The sequence below is a fragment of the Symsagittifera roscoffensis genome, chromosome 9, assembly GCF_963678635.1.
Source record: "Symsagittifera roscoffensis chromosome 9, txSymRosc1.1, whole genome shotgun sequence".
NCBI lineage: Eukaryota > Metazoa > Xenacoelomorpha > Acoela > Convolutidae > Symsagittifera > Symsagittifera roscoffensis.
Genome location: NC_087070.1, coordinates 21,368,860 through 21,396,190, shown reverse-complemented (window position 1 = coordinate 21,396,190; position 27,331 = coordinate 21,368,860). Strand labels below are relative to the sequence as shown.

The 27,331-nt window shown below is 38.0% G+C and overlaps 1 protein-coding gene across 2 annotated transcripts in view; it reads right to left on the bottom strand.

Annotated features, from left to right (window-relative positions):
* The window catches only part of LOC134854184 (degenerin-like protein unc-105), a 36,279-nt gene extending 12,385 nt beyond the window's left edge, over positions 1-23,894 (bottom strand). Inside the window, exons 1-8 of one of the 2 annotated variants that reach the window (XM_063870335.1) lie at positions 23,702-23,894; positions 4,249-4,564; positions 3,868-4,004; positions 3,164-3,318; positions 2,673-2,773; positions 1,722-1,885; positions 1,200-1,295; positions 864-987 (exon numbers count right to left, since the gene is read on the bottom strand). In XM_063870335.1, the coding sequence (XP_063726405.1) occupies positions 864-987; positions 1,200-1,295; positions 1,722-1,885; positions 2,673-2,773; positions 3,164-3,318; positions 3,868-4,004; positions 4,249-4,564; positions 23,702-23,758 (1,150 nt within the window). In that variant the 5' untranslated portion in view covers positions 23,759-23,894. Of the gene's footprint in view, positions 1-863; positions 988-1,199; positions 1,296-1,721; positions 1,886-2,672; positions 2,774-3,163; positions 3,319-3,867; positions 4,005-4,248; positions 5,093-23,701 lie in introns of those variants that run through there. The other variant, XM_063870334.1, reaches the window with a different exon arrangement.
* Between the last annotated feature and the right edge of the window lie 3,437 nt (positions 23,895-27,331).

Sequence of the window (27,331 nt, the reverse complement as noted above, 5' to 3'; positions counted from 1 at the left end):
GCCGAGTTTAGAATCGTTTCAATTTTTTGATTTATTGAAATGTACACTTTTATGTTCATAATATGAACAGCTTTGAAACAATTCGCTCTGAAAGAATGAATGAATAACAGACAAAACCTTTTGTCTCTTAATCTAAGTTTAGTAAATTGCACCATTTGAAAACTGTGGAGTGAGCAATCATGAAAAGATTGCATCTAATCTCTCACAAAAATTGTTACAACACTGATAAGTAAATTGAACTTTGAGTCAAATAACACTTTGAGCACTTAGACATGAAGACATTAGGGCATTTTTGTGCTTGTCGATTACCTCCACATACAAAAGCAAATGGATCATAATTGATTTTTTATGGTGTTTAGGCTTCTCGAATGGCAAATCACAACTCTCAGTCTCGGAGACGAAGATTTTACTTTAAATCACCATTAATTACCATCTGATACCGTCGTTCTCGAGCGAGGTCAAATTAGACGTATAACAAAAAAAGCTATGAAATATCCCTTCTTCTCGATAAACTAAAGATAGACCCTAGATGCTCATGTGTCTGATGTTTGATAACAACGGATGCAAAAAGTTAGCGTCAGTTATAACTGTGCGCTAAAGTTTCGATGTTTGCAAATTTTATGGATGGACTGTGAGTTTTTGAATGACGACATGTTTGAAACAAAGTCGGTCAAAACAAGAAGCCAGGCCACTTCGGTCGAAAGATAAAGACGAACCCCCGTCAGAGGTGTTACCAGCTTTGCCGTCATCAGCGTCAAAGAGTGTCACTAACTAACTATACCGTGCTTCTATTGTCACGTGCCCCTATTGCCAATCACTTGCACCAATTGTGAGGAATTATTTCCCCGTGCCAATTGACTTACGATGCGATCCATTTTCGGCCAGCATGCATTTCTGTCTTTGAGGGTAGATGTTTTTATAGAGAACAGACAGAGCACACCCACATTCATCGTAGAGAGAATCCTCGATGCAGAGTTTGCGACACACCTTAAAATCAAATAAAAAATTCTGCAAATCAAATTCTCAAATACATCAAAAATAGCTACAAAAAATCTGGAAAAAAGATCGTTTGATACAATCAGTAATCATAGTATTTGTGCAAGATATTTAGTTTGCAAAAAATGTTTAAAAAAATAAGTTTGAGTAAAATTATGAGTATAAGACAAGCCTTTGGTAAGTCGTTAAAAACTATCTCTCACTTTGTCGCTGTATGCCAGTCCATCCAGCTGACGACTCTGAAGAGGCCAGACATCACTACAGTGTTCACGCCTGTTGTCGTATCGAAGAAGTGCCTTCTAAAATCGAGCATCGAAATTTTTAAACTGAAGAACTGATGCATGTCGCATTTTCGCCAAAAAAATTACCCTATGATATTATTTTCGAAATAAGAAAAGTATAAGCCTCATACAATTAATTAGTTCATTTTTAGTTAGAGAGCCCCAATATAAAGTGTTTTTGTAGGAACGTGCGCGGGAAAATACGTTTCTGATACTATCAAAAGCATCTATTTACAAAAAAATTATTTTGCAAAAATGTCTCCAGTTCGTTTCAACTTTATCTTTTTTCAACAGGTTTCATTTTTTGCAATATAAAAGCATACACAAAAGAGAACCAACAATTTTGTTATTATGTCATTAACAACTATCTCGAAAAAAAATTATCAACAAACTCAAGAAACAACGAGCTGTGTTCAAATTTGAAGGAATCTAGATCCAATTTACCTGGTTGAATCTGATAAGGGCATCGATGCCCAGAGGCGTGAACAACCCTCTGTCTTCGGCAAAAGAGGGCAGTTGGTTTGCATCGTGAACAGATATGCGGATTGCTTTCGTGGCTGCTCTCGCTTTTTCGGAGGTCTCGGGCAACCTCACTTTTAACTTGAGACCTAAATGATTCATTGTTAGATTGGTTTCTGAAAAAGTAAGTATGAAAGATTGGTCCAGTGATTTTTTGCAAAACGGAAAAGGACAGCCATCGAAGATTTTAAGGCAACTGATACTTGCTCTTTAGAAACGCAGAAACATTTAGATATTATTTCAATTCTGTTATCTGACGTTTTTAGGCGTCATAAGTTGTAAGTCATGCTGAGCAGGTTCCCAGAGAACTAATATGAGCCCATTAATTCAAATTTTTTTGTAATGTTCGCGAAAATGTTTACACAGCAAGAACATCTCTAAAACAGGTTATGAGATAATGTCTAATTCAGGCCAGAATCTTCAGGCCAGAATCTCATAAGATACTTGCTCGTTGAAATCAAAAAGCAACTTGTCCCGTGACTATAGCAAAGATGTTAGGCTAGATATCTTGTTGTTGTCGGTTTCTAGACTGGAAAACTTTGTTGAGCGAAACTCTTTTAGCGACCTTATATCTCATTCTTCGTTATTTTTGGTATACTTCTGATAAATTCAAACCCTACGTCAAATATTCTATTTTTTTGTGTATTTCAGAGCTTCAGGATAACAAAAATATTAAAAACATATAAGAAACGGTAAAAAATATGTTTCAAATGACAGCCCTACACCCCACATAAAAGAAATTATATTGGCTCATCAATTTATCTTACCTGGGGCTTTATCTAAAAATATTGCTTGTTATTGCTAATGCGTTTTTTCTGGGGAGGCAACTAAAAAATTACATAATAAAATGAAATCTTCCTTGAGCCCTCAACTTACCAGGGAGTCCCTTTGGCGAGTCTTGCGGCGTGTCAGAATATTCGGGAGACTGGAAGGTGAAACAGTTGCCATAAGAGTCACTCTTCTGAACTGAAAAGTCACTAAAGCAAACAAGAAGGTGCAGCTTTCCGAAAAGCACAAAGTTACGCAAAATGCCGAAACAAGACGATGTTTAACGCAAAACGTATCAAAATTTACCAAAAACAGAACTTCGGAGTACGTTTTTTGGCAAAAAAAAATATTTATGAGAAGCATTTTACGGTAGCTACTTTTTTCAGCTCTTACCCTTCGTGAATACGAACAACAGCTTTCTGAACATACAAATTTTCGAACAATCGCAATTAATTTATTCAAATCTGGTTATTTGTTAACTTTGCCATGATCCAATGTATTTCATAACATCAGAGAAGCTTTTAAATAGGCTTTCATAAATTTAATTTGCAGAGAAAATGAAAAAAAAAGAGTTTCGGGTAAAACACAATCAACGTAACCTGAAATTGCATGGCTTCCCTCTGAAAGAGCAGTCGAAGAAGTAGCTCTCCGGGTGGAGTTTGGACATGGCGTATGACTTGTGGGGTCCAGAGTATGACATCATTTCTTGCAATTCCAGGAAATCGGAGAAGTTGTAGCGTCCGGGGTAGCGCATAGAGAAAAAGTAGGGGCATGCACTGACCATTGTGGAAATTTTAATTATTATTTCAGCAAAAAAAATCTGCAATTGCTCCAAAACTGAGTCCACTTTGTTTGAATGGCGAGGGCGCACGATCCCACCTTTAAACCCGTCACTGCTTTAACATACTTTAATCAACATACTTGCAATGCTTCTTCTATATTTGTTGGATTTTCAGAAGAAAAAAAATTTTAACGTCTTTTTTCCTGAAAGTGGAGGCTACTGTTGATCAACCCAAGATGAAAAATTAACTTTTAACGGCAAATAATATCAATAAACTTGTTGCAGCAAAGTTGCATATTAAAGTAGCCAAAATCTTGAATGCCTTTTTCTTCTGGCTATATATTTATTTTTCCATGTTTAAATAGTGCTCCTCTAAAATACATTGAATCCAAAAAATCTTTTGAAATACATTAAATCCAAAAACCGATCGATTTTTTAGATACCATTAATAATTATAATCTGACACAAAAGATAAGATACCGTTTTGTTTTTAATTGTCTGATGTATTTGTTGCCCCTACATGTAATCGGTGATGTTGAACATCTGTTCCTTTAGTTCGTACCAGATGTCGACCATGTGTTCGGCGGAGATGTTGCCGACGTTGTAGGCTTCCATGATCTCGGGGATCTTGTTGATATCCGTCTCTGTGCTGATGTCCACTGAAACAAAAGACGACACAGGAGGTCATGCTCGAATTGCTAATTCTAGACAAAAAAAACTGAATAATAAAGCTGTTTATCTTTAGACAAGCTACAGGTTTTAGCTACCGACTTTGGATTTTAAAAAAACTATTGAACGTGAACCTATAAAAAAGCAAATATAAACTTTTTCATCGTTACTCAGGAAGGCTAAGTTACTCAAGTACAGTCTGAGATAGACTTTAGGAGTCCGCTTTCAACTGACCTTGCTGAGCTGTGATGTGTTCTTTCGCCAGTTTAGTCAATTCCACGAAGTATGGACTCGGCTCAACATCATCAGGAACAAAGAACTCACTGCAAAAGGTAATATACGGAAATTGGGGCAATTTTTCCTCCCTCAGCGCAATTGAAACTGTCTTTCCGTAACTCAGATATTGACCAATCAGTGTCCAGCACTGGCTGCTGACCATAAACATGGACAGAAAGAAGGTCAGGATCCAGAAGATTGACCTTTTACGCGGTCCCGATCCAATTCTCTCCATTCCATGCGCGGTGGAGTCCTCGAGGAGCAAGGATATTTCCTGAATGAAAAGATGCAAAAATTTCATTCTGGCGCTTTTGTTTCCGCTTCTGGAATCCATGAAATTAATATGTATGCTAAAGTTTCCAAGTTTTCTAAGCTAAAAATTCCGAAATCGGGTGGTCTGAATAATGAAGGAAGAATTGTAAAAATCAAAATTGTTTCTTCGTCTGTTTGGATCAGCAAAACAGATTTATATTGACAACATTGTCCATTATTAGCCTGACCAGAAAACTCATTGGGCGGAAAGTTACTCCTCCTGATAAAAAATGTTTTCTGGGGTAAAGCTATATTTTACATTAACTGTACAGGTATTATTGAGATTTAACACATGGCTTGTTTTTTTACAAACCATTTTAAAGGAAATTGCATAGTTTTTAACTCAATGGGTTCTTTATTTTAAAAGTGGAAAAACGTAAATTGGATGCAAAAAGAAGCAAAAATGAACTTGTAGTAAAATAAGAAACATTACTCGAGGGAAATAACTGTCGAATTTGCGTCATTTTGTTCAGTGAAAGGAGCTTTTCAACTCAAGTACAATGCAAGAGTAGTTGTCATTTGAACGCTCAAAGCAGATGTTAAAAAAACCACTACCGTGAAAAAAAAATTGTTGACGCCACAATGGTTAAGTTGCTAGGGTACAGATCTTCGCCTTTTTTCTTTACGGATAAATAAACGGTAATTTGTGTCGCAAAAGTAGCGGAACTGGAACTTTTACATTTTGTTAATTAGATAAAAGTAATTTAATATGACATGCTAATAGGTTGGAGACTGCACAAAAACAGCACCTGGGGCTCGTTAAACTTATTTGAAGTATCTTTTGAGATCCCTTTGGGAATCTAACAAGGAAAAGGAGATTTTATATTATACAATATAACTCATTACTGCGTTCACAATTCACCGCATTTTTCGGAGGTTCGTATTTTTTACAAAAAAAACTGAAAACAGACCTAATTAAGTTAAAGTATGTAGTCAGACCAAAAACATGTCGATCGATATTTGAGTTTGACAACGGCTCATTGAAATTGAAGTTTCCTCGCTATTTGATCTGCATATGTTGTCAATTAGAGAGTTTGAACCAACCAGTCCCGATGAAACAAGAATCCAATTGCTATCTGATGTTACATTAGGCAAATTATTTCCCCAGTGATCACAGATTTTCTAAAATGAAGTTGGACCAATATTTCAAAAAGAAAAGATGTGGTTTTATTTCATGTAAAGAGAACGGCATTCCTACGCAAACCTTTCAATATTGGCATACGGTTGAATTCGAAAAATACGAAGTCTGATTATTACTTACCCCGGATAGGGTTATCGTACTCAATTTTTGACGATAGATGCAATATATTCCGAGAAAGTCAGAAGAAAACGTTGAAACTTTCAATGGTTTATACCCTAATGGATCGTTTAAGATGACTTAATGTGAAACTAACGTTTTTGAGTTTTGTATTCATGCTAGATAAATTTTGACGGTGAAAGTCTAAATAGTCATCACGTTTTTTAAAACTCTATCCTACAAGAAAAATTAATCAGCCCGAAAATTTTTATTTCTCCTTTTTTAATTAATTTCTGCCGGTAAACAGAAACAAAAAACGTGTTAAACTTAGAAAAAATTTGTTAATCAGTCAGGTTTTAAAAGAAAATTTTGTTGCCAGGTATGTGGCTTCGGCTAGACACGCAGCGTTTCCTCGTTGGACTTGCAGACTAATGTTTTGTCTTACAAAGACGTAGGACCGCTTTTCACCGGTGTGCTCAGCAATTCTTATCGAAAAGTCTTTAACAAACTTTAGACTGCCTTCTCCGATTCCCCCAAGCTTTCCACGGCAAATGGCTCGAAGATAACATGGTCCAGCAAATCAGGATAAGGTGATCGCTTTCTGTTTTCATAATCATTGGTAACTGTTTGTGAGTTTCTTTTCTCTGATGAGACTTTGCTAATCGATTCTCACAACTAAAATCTTTTTCAATCACTTCCCTTGCTTCCAGGATGACAACGTGAAACTAACGGTACGTCTGCCATCTTCCCTTAACAGTCGCAGCAGCTCCAAGCTTGATGATAGGCCGGCAGTCAGTAAAATTTGTTTAATGAGAAGTTAGCAGTTATTGCGTCGTTGGAAACGTGCTTTGATTTTAGGACAGCTGAGTGCGTGTGCTCGTTGGTGTCTCAGAAAGAACTGCAAATGCACTCAAAAGTGCTCGTATTACGGGCAGTAATCAGTGGCAACACAGAACTCTTCATTCGTCAAATCTAGATGCAAAATTGAAGGTAGAACGTCAATCCAGTCTCCTGAATCTCGGGAAGCACAACCAAAGAGACTACCGCTGTCCTGGCTATCACAAAGAACTAGCGGGGACGATATCTTCGTCTTGTAATTAGATGTCCAGCTGCTCTGTTTGACGAAGCTTTCATGGAAATAAATCTCCAAAGCGTTCCAATCTTCAAAGATGGTAACAAGTCCTTGGTTTCCTGTTACCGACCGATATCACTGCTACCTGCGGCCAGTAAAATATTTGAGGGTGTAATATTCAATAAGCTTTACGATTTTGTGAGACCTAAGCTGTCATCGAATCAATTTGGATACCTGCGAAATCGGTCTGCTAATTTGCAGCTCCTTCAGTACCTCGACAATCTGTATGATAAATACAATGATTTGAGCGTCAATGAATTACTGACGTTGTACATGGACTTTGAGAAAGCTTTCGATCGTGTATCACACTCTGCACTTATTCGCAAGCTCCACCAAATCGGTGTAAAAGGAAAGCTAATCTCCCTTGTCACAAGCTACCTGACTGGTCGTTCCCAAAGGGTTAGAGTTGGCGAGAAACTTTCACAGGCGTTGCTTATCACAAGTGGTGTTCCCCAAGGCTCCATGCTTGGACCTTTATTGTTTCTCATTTATTTGAACGATTTGCTTACCTCCTTAACCTGCCTTAATTCCGCCTTCGCAGACGATATCAAACTCTGGTCAACGTCATTCCCGGATCTGTCAAATGATGCGAATACTATCATTCGTTCGTGCGCTGATAACTACATGTCAATTAATCCAACCAAGAGAAAGACCATTTGGTTTCGCGGTACACCTCGAGACGTACACTGCAGTAATCTTACCATTCATCACGATAGTAAAGAACGTGATCTCGGGGTCTTCATCACTGACAAACTGACATGGTCACATCACACCAATTCTCGGGACTCCAAAGCTACAAAAAGTCTGCTTCTTATCAAGCGCAACACAACTGACTCTTGTGCCTCTTTCACTAAACTTCATGCTTATTGTGGGTTTATCGTCCCAGTCCTTCTAAATGGCTCGCCAGTTTATTGTGCTAATCGTTCTGAACTAAAGAATCTTGAGCAAGTGCAGCAGCATGCAACCAAATGGATTTTAAATTTTACACCTCTACCCTATAAGCAAAGATTGGCTCAGCTCGCTCTTCTGCCTATTTGTCTATACATTGAACTTCATGATCTCTTACTCTTTTCTTCAATATTAAATGGAAAATACGATTATGACTGGTCTTCACATGTACGCTTCTCTGCGCCATCGACTACCAGGAGTACTACTACTGTTGCCTTTCATGTCTAGAATTACCGGTATACCAAATGCGAAAACAACTTCTGGAACAGGTGTTCACGATTAGCGAACTTTATTGACCCGATCGTCAACTTCCATCAGCCCGCTGGTCTGAAACAGCGCCTCACTCGACTGTACAAGAACTTCGCGACTGACGTCTATGACACAGACAACTTGTGCACTTGGAAGATGCTCTGTCGATGCTCAAATTGCCGAAACTCTCCCTCGCTTAGATTCCGACTGTTATCGGGTTGAAACATACCCTTGAGACTTTAGTCTCTAAATCCCATTATTATGATTATTATTATTATAATCAGCTTGGTTCAGCCAGATGTCGGCTCAAGTAAGATGTCGGAAGCAAAAGTATGAATGGTACACTGGACGTGCAAGGCAACAAACAACTGCTTTTTGGAGACTAAGGAAGAAAGGAAGACTTCTGTTGCAAAATCACAATGTCTGCGCGCCAAATCCGCCCATTCTTGACGGCATTATAATATATTACCAGGCCCTATTTCCAATATTGACGTTGGTAACCTTCTCAAATCCAGTACGATTAGTTTCGGAGATACCGCCAAACTTCTTGGGAAACTGGAAACTAGTTGAAAATCTGAAAACGCACATCAACTTCACAATTGAGAAGCATTTCTTCAGCAGGTAGAACGCTTCTTGTGACGAAAAAAAAAAGAAAAGGACATCGCATAACTTCTTCAACTCCTGGTATTTCTGCGCAAGAACTACACCAACGGCGGAATGGTAGCCGGAAACTTAACCACTTTAAGACCGAAGGCCCCAGTAGACACTCATTATAACTTTCACTTTACGCATTGTGATGTGGTTTGCGGGAATTCTGTTACCAATCCAACAAAAGAGAGCTTGCCATGAGGTTTGCTCACTGTGGTCTTGAAATGTGTTCATATATGGCAGGGGAAAACTTTTGATACACGCATTTTTTGAACGCTGATGCAACTTAGATCTTTTTAAAAATTAGCCAGGCTGGAAACGCTAAATTCATGTAATTGTATCAAGGACTTCGATTTGAGCTTTAAAGTGGTATAAAAAAATTTTGAAAACATTTTCAAACGATACAAAACCCAAAATTTACCGATCTCTAGTTACACTTTGATTCTCATTTGCTTAAATGCCTGATCATATCTATTGAGTTTTGAGTTTAATAGAACTTTTTGCTGAGTCGTCTCGCAGTCATTGCTGACATTAAATGTTAGGTTTAGTGCTACAACATCAGCGGAAACTCGCTGTTTCACCTCCGAAAATTTACTCCACTAAAAACGCGGAGCGACAAGCAACTGCACACCAATACCAGAATGAATTACGAACGATCAAGTCTTTTCGAAATTGACTTTTCTCTGCCTTAAAGAAGGATAACCGGGCACTGTATAACTATAATCGAATGCTGCATCTCATGATTTCAGATGAAGGAAAAAGAAAACCAGAAAAAATATCAGCCAAAACAAAACAGAAAAGAATAGAACAATCTTTCCATTTCCATTCCTAACTTTCAATTTCTTGTCTTTATTGGATTCCTCTTGTTTTTTTTAACGATAAACGGTTAAATATGGCTTAAAACTGCGGCAGAAACACCGGTAATTGAAACAGAATTCATATCAAAAATGACGTCGAGTTGAATTGAGTTACATCATAATTGAGAAATTATTATGTATTACATCATAATTGCGAAACCTCGAAATCCTTTGCGCAGTTGGGTTCTAAAGCTCCCTAACAGGCGCGGATCTAGGAACTTTTCGAAGGGGGCAGATTTTCAAAAAAATTGAAAATTTTGCCGATCTTTTTTTATGTCGACCAAATTGATTTTCTGAGCTCTCCCAAACCCCTATAAAGACGCAAATTTAATGAAATTTTCTGCGCCGCAGTCAAACTTTTGAAAAAAAGGCGTTTTTAAGCACTTTATGGAGAATTTCGACCAAAAAATTGCGTTTAGAAAAACTTTTAGGGTCCGTCACCAAGTATTGATATCTCAAAATAGTACAAAGGGTGACCCTTTGGGTAGGCAAGGGGTGGAATTCCTGAGAAGTGAGGAGGGGGTGTCCGCACCGTCGCCAGCCAAACCCCCCCCCCCCCCTCCCAAATCCGCCACTGCTCCTTAACATTAGCTACTGAACTTGATTTTGACGGTTGGTTATTTGAAAAGATAACACCAGTAACTGCAGCTGACAGAAATTTTTAAATTATTCTGTGGATCAATAAAATTCTGCATACAAAGTTCCCCGATCTTCGCAATTTGATTGCTCAAAAATAAATACTTGCGGAGTTTTTACCAGACCGCTGGCTCAATTAATGCTTTCAGATTATGACACTTTTTTTAAAATCTAGTTGGGCAATTTTTGTTTTCGATAAAGAACGTTTTAAGCAGGAGTTTCTGCAGCCTAGAGAAAATCTTTTTGAGACTCAAATCCACAATCCACTCTTCACCAGCAGAAAAACCTGGAGGTCTCCTCGATCTAGACAGAGAGAAAACGACAATCAGTCAGATTAACCAAAAAAATTTACTCTGATAGGCTTCGTTTACAAACGGATCTATCTACCAAAAGGACAGTCTTTACATGCAGCCGCTCTGAAAAAACTTTAGGTCGACAAGACGTCTGACAAAAAAAAAGATGTTATTTTGCGACATCAGAAAAAGGACATCAAAAAAACACATCAAACCAAACTACGCATATCAAGATGTTCTCAAACACATAAAGAGTGGCCAAACGAGACAATGATCAGAAGCGTACTGACGTTGAAATAAGAAATCCGAAAGAATAGCAATTTAGGTCGACAAGACGTCTGAAAAAAAAAGATGTTATTTTGCGACATCAGAAAAAGGACATCAAAAAAAAATCAAACCAAACTACGCATATCAAGATGTTCTCAAACATATAAAGAGTGACAAAAGGAGACAATGATCAGAAGCGTACTGACGTTGAAATAAGAAATCCGAAAGAATGGCAATTTAGGTCGACAAGACGTCTGAAAAAAAAAAAGATGTTATTTTGCGACATCAGAAAAAGGACATCAAAAAAACAAATCAAACCAAACTACGCATATCAAGATGTTCTCAAACACATAAAGAGTGGCCAAAGGAGACAATGATCAGAAGCGTACTGACGTTGAAATAAGAAATCCGAAAGAATGGCAATTTAGGTCGACAAGACGTCTGAAAAAAAAGATGTTATTTTGCGACATCAGAAGAAGGACATCAAAAAAAAATCAAACCAAACTACGCATATCAAAATGTTCTCAAACACATAAAGAGTGACAAAAGGAGACAATGATCAGAAGCGTACTGACGTTGAAATAAGAAATTCGAAAGAATGGCAATTTAGGTCGACAAGACGTCTGAAAAAAAAAGATGTTATTTTGCGACATCAGAAAAAGGACATCAAAAAAAAATCAAACCAAACTACGCATATCAAGATGTTCTCAAACACATAAAGAGTGACAAAAGGAGACAATGATCAGAAGCGTACTGACGTTGAAATAAGAAATCCGAAAGAATGGCAATTTAGGTCGACAAGACGTCTGAAAAAAAAGATGTTATTTTGCGACATCAGAAAAAGGACATCAAAAAAAACAAATCAAACCAAACTACGCATATCAAGATGTTCTCAAACATATAAAGAGTGACAAAAGGAGACAATGATCAGAAGCGTACTGACGTTGAAATAAGAAATCCGAAAGAATGGCAATTTAGGTCGACAAGACGTCTGAAAAAAAAAAGATGTTATTTTGCGACATCAGAAAAAGGACATCAAAAAAAACAAATCAAACCAAACTACGCATATCAAGATGTTGTCAAACACATAAAGAGTGGCCAAAGGAGACAATGATTAGAAGCGTACTGACGTTGAAATAAGAAATCCGAAAGAATGGCAATTTAGGTCGACAAGACGTCTGAAAAAAAAGATGTTATTTTGCGACATCAGAAAAAGGACATCAAAAAAAAATCAAACCAAACTACGCATATCAAGATGTTCTCAAACATATAAAGAGTGACAAAAGGAGACAATGATCAGAAGCGTACTGACGTTGAAATAAGAAATCCGAAAGAATGGCAATTTAGGTCGACAAGACGTCTGAAAAAAAAAAGATGTTATTTTGCGACATAAGAAAAAGGACATCAAAAAAAACAAATCAAACCAAACTACGCATATCAAGATGTTCTCAAACACATAAAGAGTGGCCAAAGGAGACAATGATCAGAAGCGTACTGACGTTGAAATAAGAAATCCGAAAGAATGGCAATTTAGGTCGACAAGACGTCTGAAAAAAAAAGATGTTATTTTGCGACATCAGAAGAAGGACATCAAAAAAAATCAAACCAAACTACGCATATCAAGATGTTCTCAAACACATAAAGAGTGACAAAAGGAGACAATGATCAGAAGCGTACTGACGTTGAAATAAGAAATCCGAAAGAATGGCAATTTAGGTCGACAAGACGTCTGAAAAAAAAAGATGTTATTTTGCGACATCAGAAGAAGGACATCAAAAAAAAATCAAACCAAACTACGCATATCAAGATGTTCTCAAACACATAAAGAGTGACAAAAGGAGACAATGATCAGAAGCGTACTGACGTTGAAATAAGAAATCCGAAAGAATGGCAATTTAGGTCGACAAGACGTCTGAAAAAAAAAGATGTTATTTTGCGACATCAGAAAAAGGACATCAAAAAAAAATCAAACCAAACTACGCATATCAAGATGTTCTCAAACACATAAAGAGTGGCCAAAGGAGACAATGATCAGAAGCGTACTGACGTTGAAATAAGAAATCCGAAAGAATGGCAATTTAGGTCGACAAGACGTCTGAAAAAAAAGATGTTATTTTGCGACATCAGAAGAAGGACATCAAAAAAAATCAAACCAAACTACGCATATCAAGATGTTCTCAAACACATAAAGAGTGACAAAAGGAGACAATGACCAGAAGCGTACTGACGTTGAAATAAAAAATCCGAAAGAATGGCAATTTAGGTCGACAAGACGTCTGAAAAAAAAAGATGTTATTTTGCGACATCAGAAAAAGGACATCAAAAAAAAACAAATCAAACCAAACTACGCATATCAAGATGTTCTCAAACACATAAAGAGTGGCCAAAGGAGACAATGATCAGAAGCGTACTGACGTTGAAATAAGAAATCCGAAAGAATGGCAATTTAGGTCGACAAGACGTCTGAAAAAAAAAAGATGTTATTTTGCGACATCAGAAAAAGGACATCAAAAAAAACAAATCGAACCAAACTACGCATATCAAGATGTTCTCAAACACATAAAGAGTGGCCAAAGGAGACAATGATCAGAAGCGTACTGACGTTGAAATAAGAAATCCGAAAGAATGGCAATTTAGGTCGACAAGACGTCTGAAAAAAAAGATGTTATTTTGCGACATCAGAAAAAGGACATCAAAAAAAACAAATCAAACCAAACTACGCATATCAAGATGTTCTCAAACACAAAAAGAGTGACAAAAGGAGACAATGATCAGAAGCGTACTGACGTTGAAATAAGAAATTCGAAAGAATGGCAATTTAGGTCGACAAGACGTCTGAAAAAAAAGATGTTATTTTGCGACATCAGAAAAAGGACATCAAAAAAACACATCAAACCAAACTACGCATATCAAGATGTTCTCAAACACATAAAGAGTGGCAAAAGGAGACAATGATCGAGCGTACTGACTATTCAAGACAATTTGATGAACATATCTTGAAAGTCACTTTGTTGAAGTCAAATTTATTACTCATTAGTTAGGAACAAATCATGCTATTACTAAAAGATTTTACCGCATTTTTCTTTAATTCATGTGAGACAATTCATGTCATGAATATCCTCGGGGGAGGGAGATCTTATTTGGAACCGAAGGGGAAGGAGTTGAGCCAAGTTTTTTTTTTGTTGTTGTTGTTGTTGTTGTAAAACAATTAAAGTGGTCTTAAATCTTCTTTTTTGGGTTACGAGGGCAAGTTTCACCGCTGGTCTCGTTAAAGTACCTAGGGCTGTTTTCAGTTTACACGAGCGCGCGATGCCATCCGAGCCGGTAAAAACTTCTAACACTCGACCCAGTGGCCAGATGCCCCGTGGTGCAAAGTCCTCAAGTATCCACACGAGGTCATCTTTTTCGAGTGGTTCCTCGGGTTGCGTCCATTTAGTCCTTCTGATGAGAGTCGGAGCGTACTCTTTAAGTAGACGCCTCCAGAAGCTGTCAAGTCTATCTTTTGCTCGCTTCCAGGACTTGTTGGACAGTTTATTGGTAGATGCTTCGTAGAAGGCTGCTGCTGGAGCGTAGACGAATGGACGACCCATTAAGAAGTGATTGGGTGTCAGTGGAAGGTCGTCATCAAGGTCGCTACTGACATGAGTTAGCGGACGTGAGTTGAGGATTGCCTCGGTCTCGGCTACGATAGTAGAAAATAGATCTCTTGATAGTCGATCAGAACCGAGATTTAGTAAGAATGCTCGTTTTATCAATGAGACGAGTCGCTCCCACACGCCGCCAAAATGGGGGGCAGCCGGAGGATTTAAGCGCCATTCAACATTGTGGATTTGTAGCGTTTCAGTTAGGGTGGTTTCGTTGAAGTTGATTGGTTCTGAGCGTAGTTGTTTACGCGCGCCGACGAAGTAAGTAGCGTTGTCAGAGATTAAAAGCTTAGGTGTGCCTCTCCTAGCAATGAAACGTCTAATTGCCGTTATACAGTTGTTCGTAGTAAGGTTGTCTGTCGATTCCAGGTGAACCGCGCGAGTAGAGAGGCATGTGAAGAGGCAAATATAGCTTTTTTCAGTTGTATCCTTTGTTGCTATGTAGAATGGCCCGATATAGTCAATTCCTGTGTTTTTGAACGGAAATGGGTCGTCAGACGGATCGTCGAAACGAGTTGGCGGCAAGTCGGCCATGAATGGATGTAGCCCTTTGCCTTGGAATCTTCTGCAGAGAAAGCAGTTATGTCTTATCTGTCTGAGTGTTTTTCGGAGCCCAATGATGACAAAACTTTGTTGCAGGTAGTTGCGAATGTACTCAGTGCCGTGGTGCATGCAGCGGCGATGAGCGCTCTCGATCATCATGCGCACAATTGGGTCCTTTGCGTTAAGAATTATTGGATACTTTGTTGCGTCCGGTAAAGGTGAGTTTTGTAGTCGTCCTCGCGCGCGAATAACACCGTTGTCGAGAAAAGGTGACAGCTGTTGCAGTTTGTCTTTGTTTTCAACTTGTTGCTTGGTTCGTAGTTGATTGTAGGTGTCACCAAAGGTTTCTTGCTGGGACTGTTGATAAAGGAGGAGCTTAGCTTTTTCTAGGTCTTCCATAGTGGTGGAACGTTTACCGTTTCCCTTAAGTGTATCGACAAAAACTATAACCCGAGCTGTGATCCGAACTAATCGAAACCAATCTGAAAACCTGGAAGAATCGATTAAGGGTGTAGTTGAGGGGCTAACCGTTGTAGCATTACTTTGTTCCATTATTTCGTTGGTCCCCCAAATAGGCTCATTGTTGAGTAGAAATTGTGGTGCATCCAACCAGAGCTTTGCTACGTCTTTAAGTTCAATTCCTCGTGTAGCACTGTCTGCTGGGTTGAGTCTACCAGGGATGTGTTTCCATTGTTCGGCTTTGCATAAAGTAAGTATTTCATCAACTCTGTTTGCGCAGTAAGTTTTCAGTTTACCAGGTGAAGCAATCCAGGACAAAACAGTAGTGCTATCCGTCCAAAAGTGAGTGGAGTGGGGCTTTAACCGCATTTCATCAGTAGCGAACTTGCATAGCCGAGCACCCATAAGGGCGGCTTGTAATTCCAGTTTAGGAATGCTCTCTTGGTTCAGTGGTGCTACCTTTGTTCTGCCAATCAGGAAAGTAGCGTGTATGCCAGAGCTACAAGCAGTTCGGAAGTAGATGCACGTAGCCATTGCGTCTTGCGACGCGTCGCAGAAAACATGAAGCTGTATATCACTAGGTGACAGCTGTGGACCAAGTAAGCGCGGCAGTCTAACAGGGGGTACTTGTTTGCATTGGTCAACCCATTTGTCAATTATCGGAACAAAGTCACTGGGCACGGTTTCGTCCCAAGAGATACCAGACTTCCACAAGTTTTGCAGAAGAATTTTGAGTTTTATGACAAACGGCGCTAGGATGCCTAAGGGGTCGAAAACCCTTGCTACTGTAGAGAGAACTGTTCCGAGTGTAGATGATGTAGTATTATTTAGCTTGGTTGTTGGTTGCACCCAGAACACGATGCACTGGAGCATTAGTAGAAACTTCGCCTCCATCAATGGAGTAGATCGCGTCATTAGTGTTAGATACGAACTTAGTTAGGTTGAATCCTCCCTGTCTTAGGGAGGATTTTAGTTGCGTAGTAGAGTCTCTAGCCTCGTGTGTCGTGTTGAACGAGTGAACGAAGTCGTCCATGTAAAAGCTTTTGTGAAGCAGTTGAGCAATACTGGGTTTGGTTATGCAGTAATCGGCAGCTGTTTGATGAAGCGCAAAGATGGCAATGGATGGTGAGCATTTTGCACCAAAGATAAGTCGCGTGTATTGGTATTGTTTGATACCATTTTTAGTAGGCCAAAGGAAGCGAAGCGCATTTTGATCTTCATCTTTAATACCTATTTGCATAAACATACCTTCAATATCCGCTGATACAGCCACAGGTTTTTCTCGGAATCGTAGTAGAAGTCCAAACATGTTGTTCAGGAGTTCAGGTCCAGTTTCGAGGCAAGAGTTCAGCGAGACGCCTTTGTACGTTGAGGCGGCGTTTGCCACTCTGCGTACCTTTCCGGGCTTGTTTGGATTAGTTACAGGGTGATGTGGGAGGTACCAAAGTAATTCAGGTTGTGGGTATTGGAAAGTAACGGGCTTGACGTAGTTATTTTCCAGGTCGGTAGTAAGCGATTTCTCATAGAGTTGCATGGTTTCAGGGTCTTTTCTGAGCCGTTTTTGCAGCGATAGCAGTTGAGCTTTAGCTACCGGATAATTGTTTGGCAATTTTATTTTGTTTTTCCAGAGCAGATTTATTTTGTAGCGATCTCCATCGTGCTCAATACTTTTTTCCATAAATCTTAGTTGTCGTTTGCTTTTATCAGAGTATGTAGCTTTGTTATCTTCCTGGATGCCTGATCCTTCTACTTTCCAGAAATTTTCCACTAATTCAGTGAGATTAGCGTCTTCTTGATCATTTAAGTCAATGAAGTTAGTTGAGTGTGAACTTGGTCCGGAACTATTAGATTTCTGGTTGAGTGGGCCAGTGATCGTCCAACCTAGTAGGTTTTTTACAGCGTAGGGTGTGCCTGTAGGACCTTTTCTGATATCGCGCTCCGCAATATTCCAGAAAGCATCTACGCCAAGCAAAATTTGAACTGTGTTGTCGCCTAGTTCAGGAAAGTTGACATGTCGAAGGTGATTGTAGAGTGAGCACGTTTTGTTAAGGTTGTTTGCGTCGATAGCGTCAAAACTCAGAGCTTCAACTGAATAGACTGATTGTAGGGTGAAAGTAGGTTTTGTAGCGTTATGTGGTCCGATACTAAGCCGGACCAGCGAGGAAGACACTTTGTCCTTACTGAAAGCACCTCGTACGCTAAGCTGTAGTTGTTGGCTTGGTTTGCACTGAAGTGTTTCAGCTGTTTTGCTGAGGATATATGAGCAGCTGCTGCAGTTGTCGAGTATGGCGTAGCAATCTAGTTTGATGCCATTGTTAAACAGTGTTACCGGCATAAATTGTAACTGATTTTTGATGTTGTTCATATTTTGGATTGGATCTTCAGCTTGTTCCGAGGGCTTGGTTACTGTAGTGCCAAGCTGCATGTTATTTGATTTTTGGTTGTGCGTTTGAAACGGTTTTTTGTCGATGTGTAGAGTTGAATGGTGTTTCCCTCCGCAGTTGTTGATGAAACATCGCTTGGACGATGTGCATTCACTAAATCTATGTTGGCCTAAGCAGTTGAAGCACAGCTTATGTTGCTTCACTAGCTCTGTCCGTTGATCTACGGGAAGTTTCAAAAAGTCCGGACATTTTCCAACGTAGTGAACTTGGTTATCTATTGGACATGTTAAAGTTGTTGGTCTTGCTGATATGCCTGAAGATTTGTCGTAGTTTTGCCTGGACATAGAAGTAAATTGGTTGGGTCGAGTGTCGGGTTGTTGTTGCTTCATGGGTTGGCGATTTCGTCCAGCTTGGTTTGGAGTCGACGGCTCTATGTCCAGGTTCTCGCATGCTCGCGAGTAGTTATTGAGGTACTGCGTCAAGTCTTTGAGTGTAGCATAATCGAGATCGTGCAGCACGCAGTGTTCTTCCCACTTCATTAGTAGACTTACTGGGAGTTTTGATCGAGCAAGTCGGGTCAGGTTACTAGAATTTAGATCAGCGGTGTAGCCGTTGAGTTCGAAATTGTGGATTAGTTTCCGTAGGAAAGCAGCGTATCTTATGAAGTCCTGTGGTTCACTTAGTATCAATTTGTCAAACTTTTCAAGTTCCCTGATGAACGCTGACACCACATATTTTGGGTTACCGTATCTACGCACTAATTCAAGTATTGCCTGTTCATACTGAGAAGAATTGGTTCCGTAGCTCTCTATTAGAGATTTAGCATTATCAGTGCATAGTGACTGCAAGTAAGTTATTTTTTCAACCGGGCTTAGGCGTGGGTTGTTGCCAATCGCAGTCTGGAAGAGTTCGAACCAGTTGTTCCACTCCAGTGGGTTGCCGTCAAACTTTTGTAGTTTTATATCTGGTAATTTGAATCCTTTCAAACTGTAGTTGATGGCAGTGGTCGGATGACTGGTAGTGTGGTTGGTGATTTGTCTTTGTTCATTATCGAAAAGGCTGTTGCGTTGTTGTTCGTGTGATTGTAGGATAGTCCTATGATGGTCGTTAAAGTGGTTGGTAACGAACTGTTCAGATGTAGTAGCAGGACTATTTGCAATTGAAGTTGTTAGCAGACCATATCGGTTATTACCAGTTGACATCTGGGCTTCGTGTCTTGAGTTGTCGTTCCAAATGTGATTTTCATTGGAAACTGGTGGAGGCGAGAAGTTGTATCGTAGAGGAGCTCGAAAGTTGAAAGTACATGTATTGCAGACGGTGAGACTGATCTGAAATCAGTTGTAGAAGTAGTGATGACACCGTTGACTGTCTGATCCATAGCTCTGTTGGTTCCCGGTAGAGGTGGGAAACTGTAGCGTTGGGGAGCGTCTAAGTCGAATGAACTCAAGCCGTAGGTGGATGTGTAAGTTGAGAAGTCGGCAGCCGTAGTACTGATGAAGTTGTTGGCCAAGCTTTCAGTAGTATTTGAGCTTCTTACTGGTACACTGGCTGTTGCAGATGTGCCTTGCACTCTAAGTGGGCAGTTAGACCTTGTGGAAACTGAACCATCGTTTGTTAAGACCTTTTCGTATTTTCTAACATTGATTAGTAGGTCGCACTTTCGTTTTCGTAGCGTTGAAGCAGTGTTGAGGCAGTCTTGTGCTTCCTGAGTAGAAAACGCGGCTAAGTCGTCTGCGAGCGTATCAAGCAGATCAAAACAAGTGGCTATCTCCTCAAAACTGAGTTTAACGTACTCGATTTCGCTTGAGTTGGCTATTTGCCTCGTTACTTCTTCCTCAAGCTCCTCGAAAGTACTGTAGCGGCGTCTCCATTGATTGAGTAGCTGTTGTAAGGTTGGCTTTGTTGGAGCCATTCAAGAAAGTAGTACAAAGAGTAGAAACTATGTATTTAAAGTTTACGAGCTCGGATGGCAGCGATCGCAAAGTAGTTCCGGTAATGAAGCTTTTTTTTGAACTTTCTCAAGGTTTTTACTATAAGTTACGTTTAATTTTTTGTTAAAGTCAACCAGCCAGAGGGTTAACCCGGTGGTTAATTAAACAAAGTGAGCTACAGCTCATGCAGTTATGAGCTTTTTAATTATGGTTAAGGACTAAGCGGTGAAACTTTTTTTTTTTTTTTTTAAAGTTCAAATGAGTAAAAAATTTTGAGACTTTCAAAATTTTTGTAGAAAGTTTTGTAGATGTGGCTAGTAAAACCTTTTGTAGTTATGGGTTTAAAGAAAACGTTTCGGAAAAACGGGCTTTTGAAAATTCGCAGCAGCTAGTTTTGGGCTAGAAGATTTTGGCTATCGGGTTTTGGCTATCAGTATTTTTTTTGTATAAGTGGGAACCTTGTTTTTTTTGTGTTTAGGTACTACCTTAGTACCCCGAGGATTAAAATTAAATTAACCGATTCAGCACTAACATTTCAAATTTTAGCACAATGTGGGTTTTGCTATAGCACGAACTTGAATAAAGCTTTCAAAATCAACTATGGGTTTGAGACTTTTGTAGCAAGATTATGAATTTTTAAGTTTAGGCACAAAAATGTTTTTTGAGGTAAAAAAAATGTTTTCGAAATGGATCTAGCCTGAGTTGTGATGTAGGACCTTGGTCAGGACCTGTTGTTGATGCCGTTGATCCAGATCCAGGTGTGGGTCCGTATGTAGGTCCAGATATGGGTCCGTATGTAGGTACAGATGTTTGTCCAGATGTGGGTCTGTATGTAGGTCCAGATGTAGGTCCAGATGTGGTCCGTATGTAGGAACAGATGTTGATGCGAGACCTGCTTGATGAGTCAGGCGAGGCCTTTTGGATGAAGGCGAGTTGCCACGGGGGGCTGAATTTCCCTTGAGCGGGTAAATTCTGAGACTTCGAGAAAAAATTTTGGTCGCCAAATATTCAAGACAATTTGATGAACATATCTTGAAAGTCACTTTGTTGAAGTCAAATTTATTACTCATTAGTTAGGAACAAATCATGCTATTACTAAAAGATTTTACCGCATTTTTCTTTAATTCATGTGAGACAATTCATGTCATGAATACTGACGTTGAAATAAGAAATCCGAAAGAATGGCAATACAAAGCACGCATCATCTGTCGTAGTGTTTTTTTTCTTACTCCCGTGGTTTGAAAAAAGAAGGTTGATGCTCACAATATTTATTAGGCAACTTAAATTGCCCTAAGATTTTTTGCTGCCTGGTGGCCTGGCATCTCAAACGATGTAGAACGACTTAACGCATATGTGAGAGCTGTCGAATATAAGACCATCGCTAATTAAAAAAAGAAGCATCCAAGTGCTAGAACAAACTTTTAATGTCTGGGCGACAATTGATGACCAAACATACAACTTGGTTGCTGCGGTAGCAGGAAATAAGTGGATTGAAGCTTTTCCGACTATTGAAAGCAAAACTTGGACGTCAGCGAATGCCTGTCAGCTGTCTTTGCTAGATTTTTAGTACGAGAGGCATTGAACTCACCTTTCTTAGCGACGACTCCAAGAATAGACGCAAAGGAAATAGCAATAAAAATCTCCGATCTACAAACCACGCAGCAGAAAGAGCAGAACAGACAAGCAAACAAGCAATCAAGGCTTGAGTCAAGATTTTACCAGCCAATTTTTTGGCTTCTCCTCGATGGGTGTAATGATGCATCGGAACGCATCTACAGCAAAACTAAAAAAACGGGCCGAAAAACCAGACTGCTTCTTACGACGCTTGCATTACTTTGATGCTTGCATGCAAACGCTTTTTACTTTACGACGTGTTTTATGCTTTGCCGCTTGCATACAAAAATCTGTATGCCATATAATAGTTTCATCATTCAAATTTTCGTGCTGAGACTTTTGTTCTACAGGCGGTCAAAAAAGTTTCATTTCATATAAAAGGTTCCATTGTATCCATACGTCGCGCCATGCATGATACCATAGTAACCATACATTGCAACCATCCATGGTGACATATAAATTCTCAACAGCCCTGGTAAAATTATCAAAATTGTCTAATTTGAAGTCCCCATATTTAAAAAAAATGTGCAACCATACGTCGCGCCATGCTTGGAAAACGTGTTATTTTAACATAAAAATACGTCGGCAATTTTTTATAGCTTCCATGGAACCATGCAAGGTGCGACGTACGGTTGCACATTTTGGTCAACCCGGGTTTTCTAGATAAAATGAAATGGTCTCGTTAGCGATAACTCATGCTGGATACAGGTAACTTCTAAATCACAGACGAAACAAATGAGACGGGCTATACTTAAAACCAAGTGCAAAATTACAGCAAAAATCAGTTTTCACCAAAGTACAGAATGTTATCCTCAACTGGCCTTAGACAATTTCTATCATCATCAAGGTTGCAGAAATGAACAAAACACTACGCAGAGTCGCGGGTTGACCTCCAAACACCGAAAATGCTTATCATACCATTCCATACAACAAAAATCATTATCATACAAATCCATACATCAAGTGCATGGAAAAAATGCTAGTCTTACAATTTTCATACATTTTCGAAAAACGATAGGAAAAAATTAAACCATTTCTGCGGCTTTTTGAGAACAGTTGAACAGACTGGTGACAAAAAAACTGATTTAAAAGATTGTTTTGAAAAAATGCTTTCCATACAATTTATCGAAATTGCATGACTGGCATTTTTTGATGGCGACACAAAAATTTTTTCAAGGAATTTTGAAAATTTGCCCTTAATTCTTTTTTGTTTTTTTTTTCAACCGCAAATCAAATTTTGTACGCAAACAAACATTTTTTGTGTGCATAACGTAGTCCTGGGTACGATAATATTGGTTTTTTTCTTTTCTCATAAAGTTTTTTTTCAAAAACGCTGAAAATTCCTATTTCTTTTGTATGGCGTGTTTATGTATGCCATGATCATTGTCTAATAATTTGAAAATTCGAAAATTTAAAATAATCATCACTGAAAAATTTTGCCAAAAATTAAAAGTTTGTTACTTTTGTTATATCATTTGTTAAAGACATCTGCAAGTCAATTCAGGTCGTTTTTTATGCATTGTAAATGTAAGACCGTCCAACCTTTGGTGCTTTGAGTAACCAAGGTCTTTGTCACTTGTATACGGTTAATTTTTCAGAAAATAGGTTTAGAAACAAAAAACAGTTTTTTCGTATATGGAGAAAACACCTATTATACAATTTCCATTCAGGGAAAATGTTTATTGTATAGTTTTCATACAATTTTCTGTACTTTTGGAATTGTATGAAAAAAAATTTCCCATTTATGAGAATTGTATGATAAGCATTTTTGGTCAACCCGGGGTGTTTATCTGTAGATCTTCAGATCTTCCCAGAAAAAGAAGGAAGCTGTCATTAGTTTAAAACAAGCTACAATAAATATTTATATGACTTTATCTAATCTATTGAAGCAGAGCTAAACATTGTCTGATTCTAGATTTTTTGCTGTCTAACTTTTGATGCCTATCTTCCATCTTGATTTGAAAAACAAATTGTAAGAACTACGAAGACAGAACTTCTAGTTATCGGTTATACAGTTTAACAGCAAATTTTTACGTGATCCTAATTAAACAAAAACGTCATAGGGAGTGAAAAATATATTTCCATCATATTTTATGACATTTACGTACTGTTGAGTACTTTTTACTTCGTGTATTTTACCGGGTTCTTGAAGGTTTTGTATGGAAAGAAAACAGGAACAAAAATTTGCTTCTCAGAATTACTAACGTCTTTGATCGTCGAAACTTCTTCGTTCGACTAAGCTTACAAGAAAAATTACCTGTTTCCAACCATCCAAAACTTGTTGCAGGATTGAAGTGTCCAAACAAAAACCCATCGCTGCAGAATTCTTTTGAGGCTAAATGTTGAAGATTAATTAATTGAACGAATCGGTGCTCTGGGCATTCAATGACTTTTTAGGAAAAAAAAGTAACATTTTCTGAAGAGCTGTGGACGATAAATATTTAGTATTAGAGATCGAAAATTACGCAAGAATACTGAAAATAAGGAATACATCTGAAAAGCAACCCCTAAAGGGTGAGTTAGGAAAGAAGGATAAACGACAATGAATAATTAATCTAGTTTTAATTAAACTCGATTAGATCAAAGTTATCAACCAACCGTTGAAGTGACACTTTAAAAGCACTTAGACGATAAGTGTTTGCAGGCGCTGAACGCTTTCGGTAGTTTTTTCTAGCTTTTTACATCATAGTTTTAGTTCAAGTTTGACAAAATGTTGCGCTCAATTATAATAATTCTTTTCTTTTTTTTGAAAACTTTATCATCAAAAGGAGCAGCCTTGAAATTAGGATCTACTTTCGAAATTAGAACCACCTGCGGGGCTTTTTTTATAGTTGTAACGGGCGAAAATGGGAGCACTCAATGGGCGTTAATAGAATCGGGGCTCGCAGTAAGAATCCATCTAAATTTTATGAGAATTCTTCTAAACCTTTCAACCCAATTTGCATAATAAAATACAATTACCAAAACGAAGATGGTCATTTATCAACGAGGGAATAGGCCTGAAAGGCAATTCTGTGCCCATACCAGGGGACTTATAAGCCATGAAATTGAATTAGCATTTTTATGAAATAACCGCAAGTCGAAACTATCCCAAAAAGCTATCTTCTGCTACATCAAAATTAAAAAGACGCTAAGATCTAATGTAAACAATTTCTGCCGACCATAGTAAAAAAGACGTTTAGCTTTGAAGTTTGTTCTAATATACTTCTTAAATCATTTTTTTGTTTTAACGCGACTTCTCAGCAAACAAAAGTCCGTACAGTATTGAAATACACGGAGACGGAACTACCATTCATATAAAATAACCAATTATGGGGGAAAAAAAGTTGTGAAACTTCAAAAGTTCATTTTTCCAAGGTTTGCCAGGAAAAACCAATTTTTTGCGAATATTGTTTTTACCGAATTCGACAAATTTGTTATCTCGATTGATAAAGTTGAACTAAATTTGATTTTTATTTTGAATATAAAATTAAATGTTGTCAGGTATCAACAAAGAAATCTCAACAACAAATAACTAAAACAAATACGATTCTGAAGAACAGCGAAAATGGCTGAAAATTGTTAACATCGCTTGTCTTTTTGTCTGCCACAAACTATGAATTCCAATACTGTTTTTCCTCGTAGGCATTTTTCAGAGACTGGATTTAGAAACAAGGCGTGAACGGATTACAAAATTGCAAGTCGTATCTGTTGAATTAATTTCGTTAGAGTATCCTCCTCTTTTGGACGGGCGATGAATGAAACAGGCACATGGGTGGTTTAAAATAGGCAGATATAGAACTTTTTTTCTCTTTTTCTCAAAAATCTACCAGGGTGTTGTTTGTTTGCATTATGACGCTTTTCATCTTGCATTGGTATATGCAATTTTGGAAATAAGTTTTTCTTAGGGCAGTGGTAATAGTAACAGGTATAATAAACAAAGGATCCGGCTGCATGGGTATACTAGCTGGTCAGAAAGGTTGGCACCTAATACCGGAATTGAAAATATGTCTGGAACATTTTAGATGATGTTTGTCTTCCCTCTAATCAATAAAAACATGTCTGGTATACCCTAATTTACTGTAGCTTGTAGGTATCTAAATTGATTTTTTTTGCATATTTTGCAGATAAAAATGTAGAGCCATCACATAGTTTGGTATTCTGCTATACAATTGCAAATTTTTTTTCACCATAATCAAGTAAAAATTTCATTTCACCTTTATGAACAACAAATAAGAGCGTCAAAAACTAAAGTTAATTGATATATCGATTTCCCAGCTAACAGAAGATGATATTCCAGACATTCACATTTGCTTGATAAAAATAGACACTGAATCTTATCAATCAAACATACTTTTTTTCCTACTTTTTTCCGTGAAATTTTGATTCGTTTGATTGTCAGATAACTGGCAAAGAAACATCATTTGTGAAAATCAGACAGTGTTTATTTATAATCCCGTTTTTTTCAGTTAGTTCAAGCTGGGTTTCAAAAAGTCATGATATATCTGAATCTCAAAATGGACTTATTCGCCTACTAGTCATTGAGCCGATCTTCAAAGACAAATCAATCCGAAGGCGCCTTTAGAAAATTTTTAGGGTCAGTCAGCCAAAAATGGAGATCTCAAAAAAGTACATAAGGGGGACCCTTTGGGTCGGCAGAGGGTCAACTCTCTGAAAAAAAGGGCGTCACCCGCCCAACCCCTCCCTAAATTCGCAGGTGTATTTGCTGTTCAGCGTATGCTCAGAAAAAATACTTTCGACATTAGTACTCAACTTTCAAATACACTTTGTTATATGATCATACGCTTCTCTAAGATTGGAATAAGTTCTACGCATGACAATTGCTACAATGGTTTTGAGGCCTACAGGCAAATTGCACGTTCAGGTCAAAAAGTACCCGGCTGAAAATAGGTTTTCAAAAATGGCGGTTTGAAAAGTAAGAATCAGATTTTTGCTCAATTTTAGACATAGATATAGTAAAACAAAGATCAGTGAATCCATTGATTATTCTAAATTTTTGCAGTATGTGTTTTTAATCCGACTTTTGAAAAAAAAGTGACGGAAAATTGTGCTTGGGGTGGTTTTTTTTCTCCGGACAAAATTCGACTTTTGACTAGCAAATTTTGATGAGATTTTTTATACCATTACAAAGTTATTCCTGTACTGAGCTCAAATTTGAAAGATATTTTACCTGCGATCAATTTTTGTAAAACTTTGAAGGTTTAAAGATTGCGAACTTGGCCAATTTGGGACAATTAATGCGTGGTATATTTTGCGCTATTAACGCGTCAGCGAAGATTTAATCCGTTTTAGAAATCGTTCCAAATTGGTTGAAGGAAGCTTATTTGCCACAATTGATTTGTTACTATGAGCGAAATTTATCTTTTTGTACTTTATATGGCGTGTGAGGGGACGGTTTTTGCAAACATTTCAAATTTAAAAAAATTATATATTTTATTTTTTTACATTTGTTTTTTCAAGTAATTTTATTTTCTACATTTGTTTCATGTTTTTACTGCTCAATAGACCTTACAAGGCAGTCCGGTTATTCAGGGCAAGGTTTTAGATTTTTTGTTCCAATTTTTGAAGACGTCGATGTCCTATATATTCTAAATTATATTAATTGCCTGAGCTCAAAATAAAAAGATATTTTACTGGGATCGTTTAATTTTCTCAATTTTGCAAATTTGGTCAAATTGGATGACTAACGTGCAATTAAATTCGTGCAAAGAAAGCGTCAGAAATTTTTCAAAACTAAAGGGCAGCAATTTGATCTTACTAATGTTTAGGCTAAAATATAGTTTTTTTTTAACGAAGCAAACCTTCAATATGAACATTCCCAGACCAAGTGAAATTCGACGGACCTAGTAACAAATCAAAAGTTAACATCCTCAAAACCGTGAGAGGA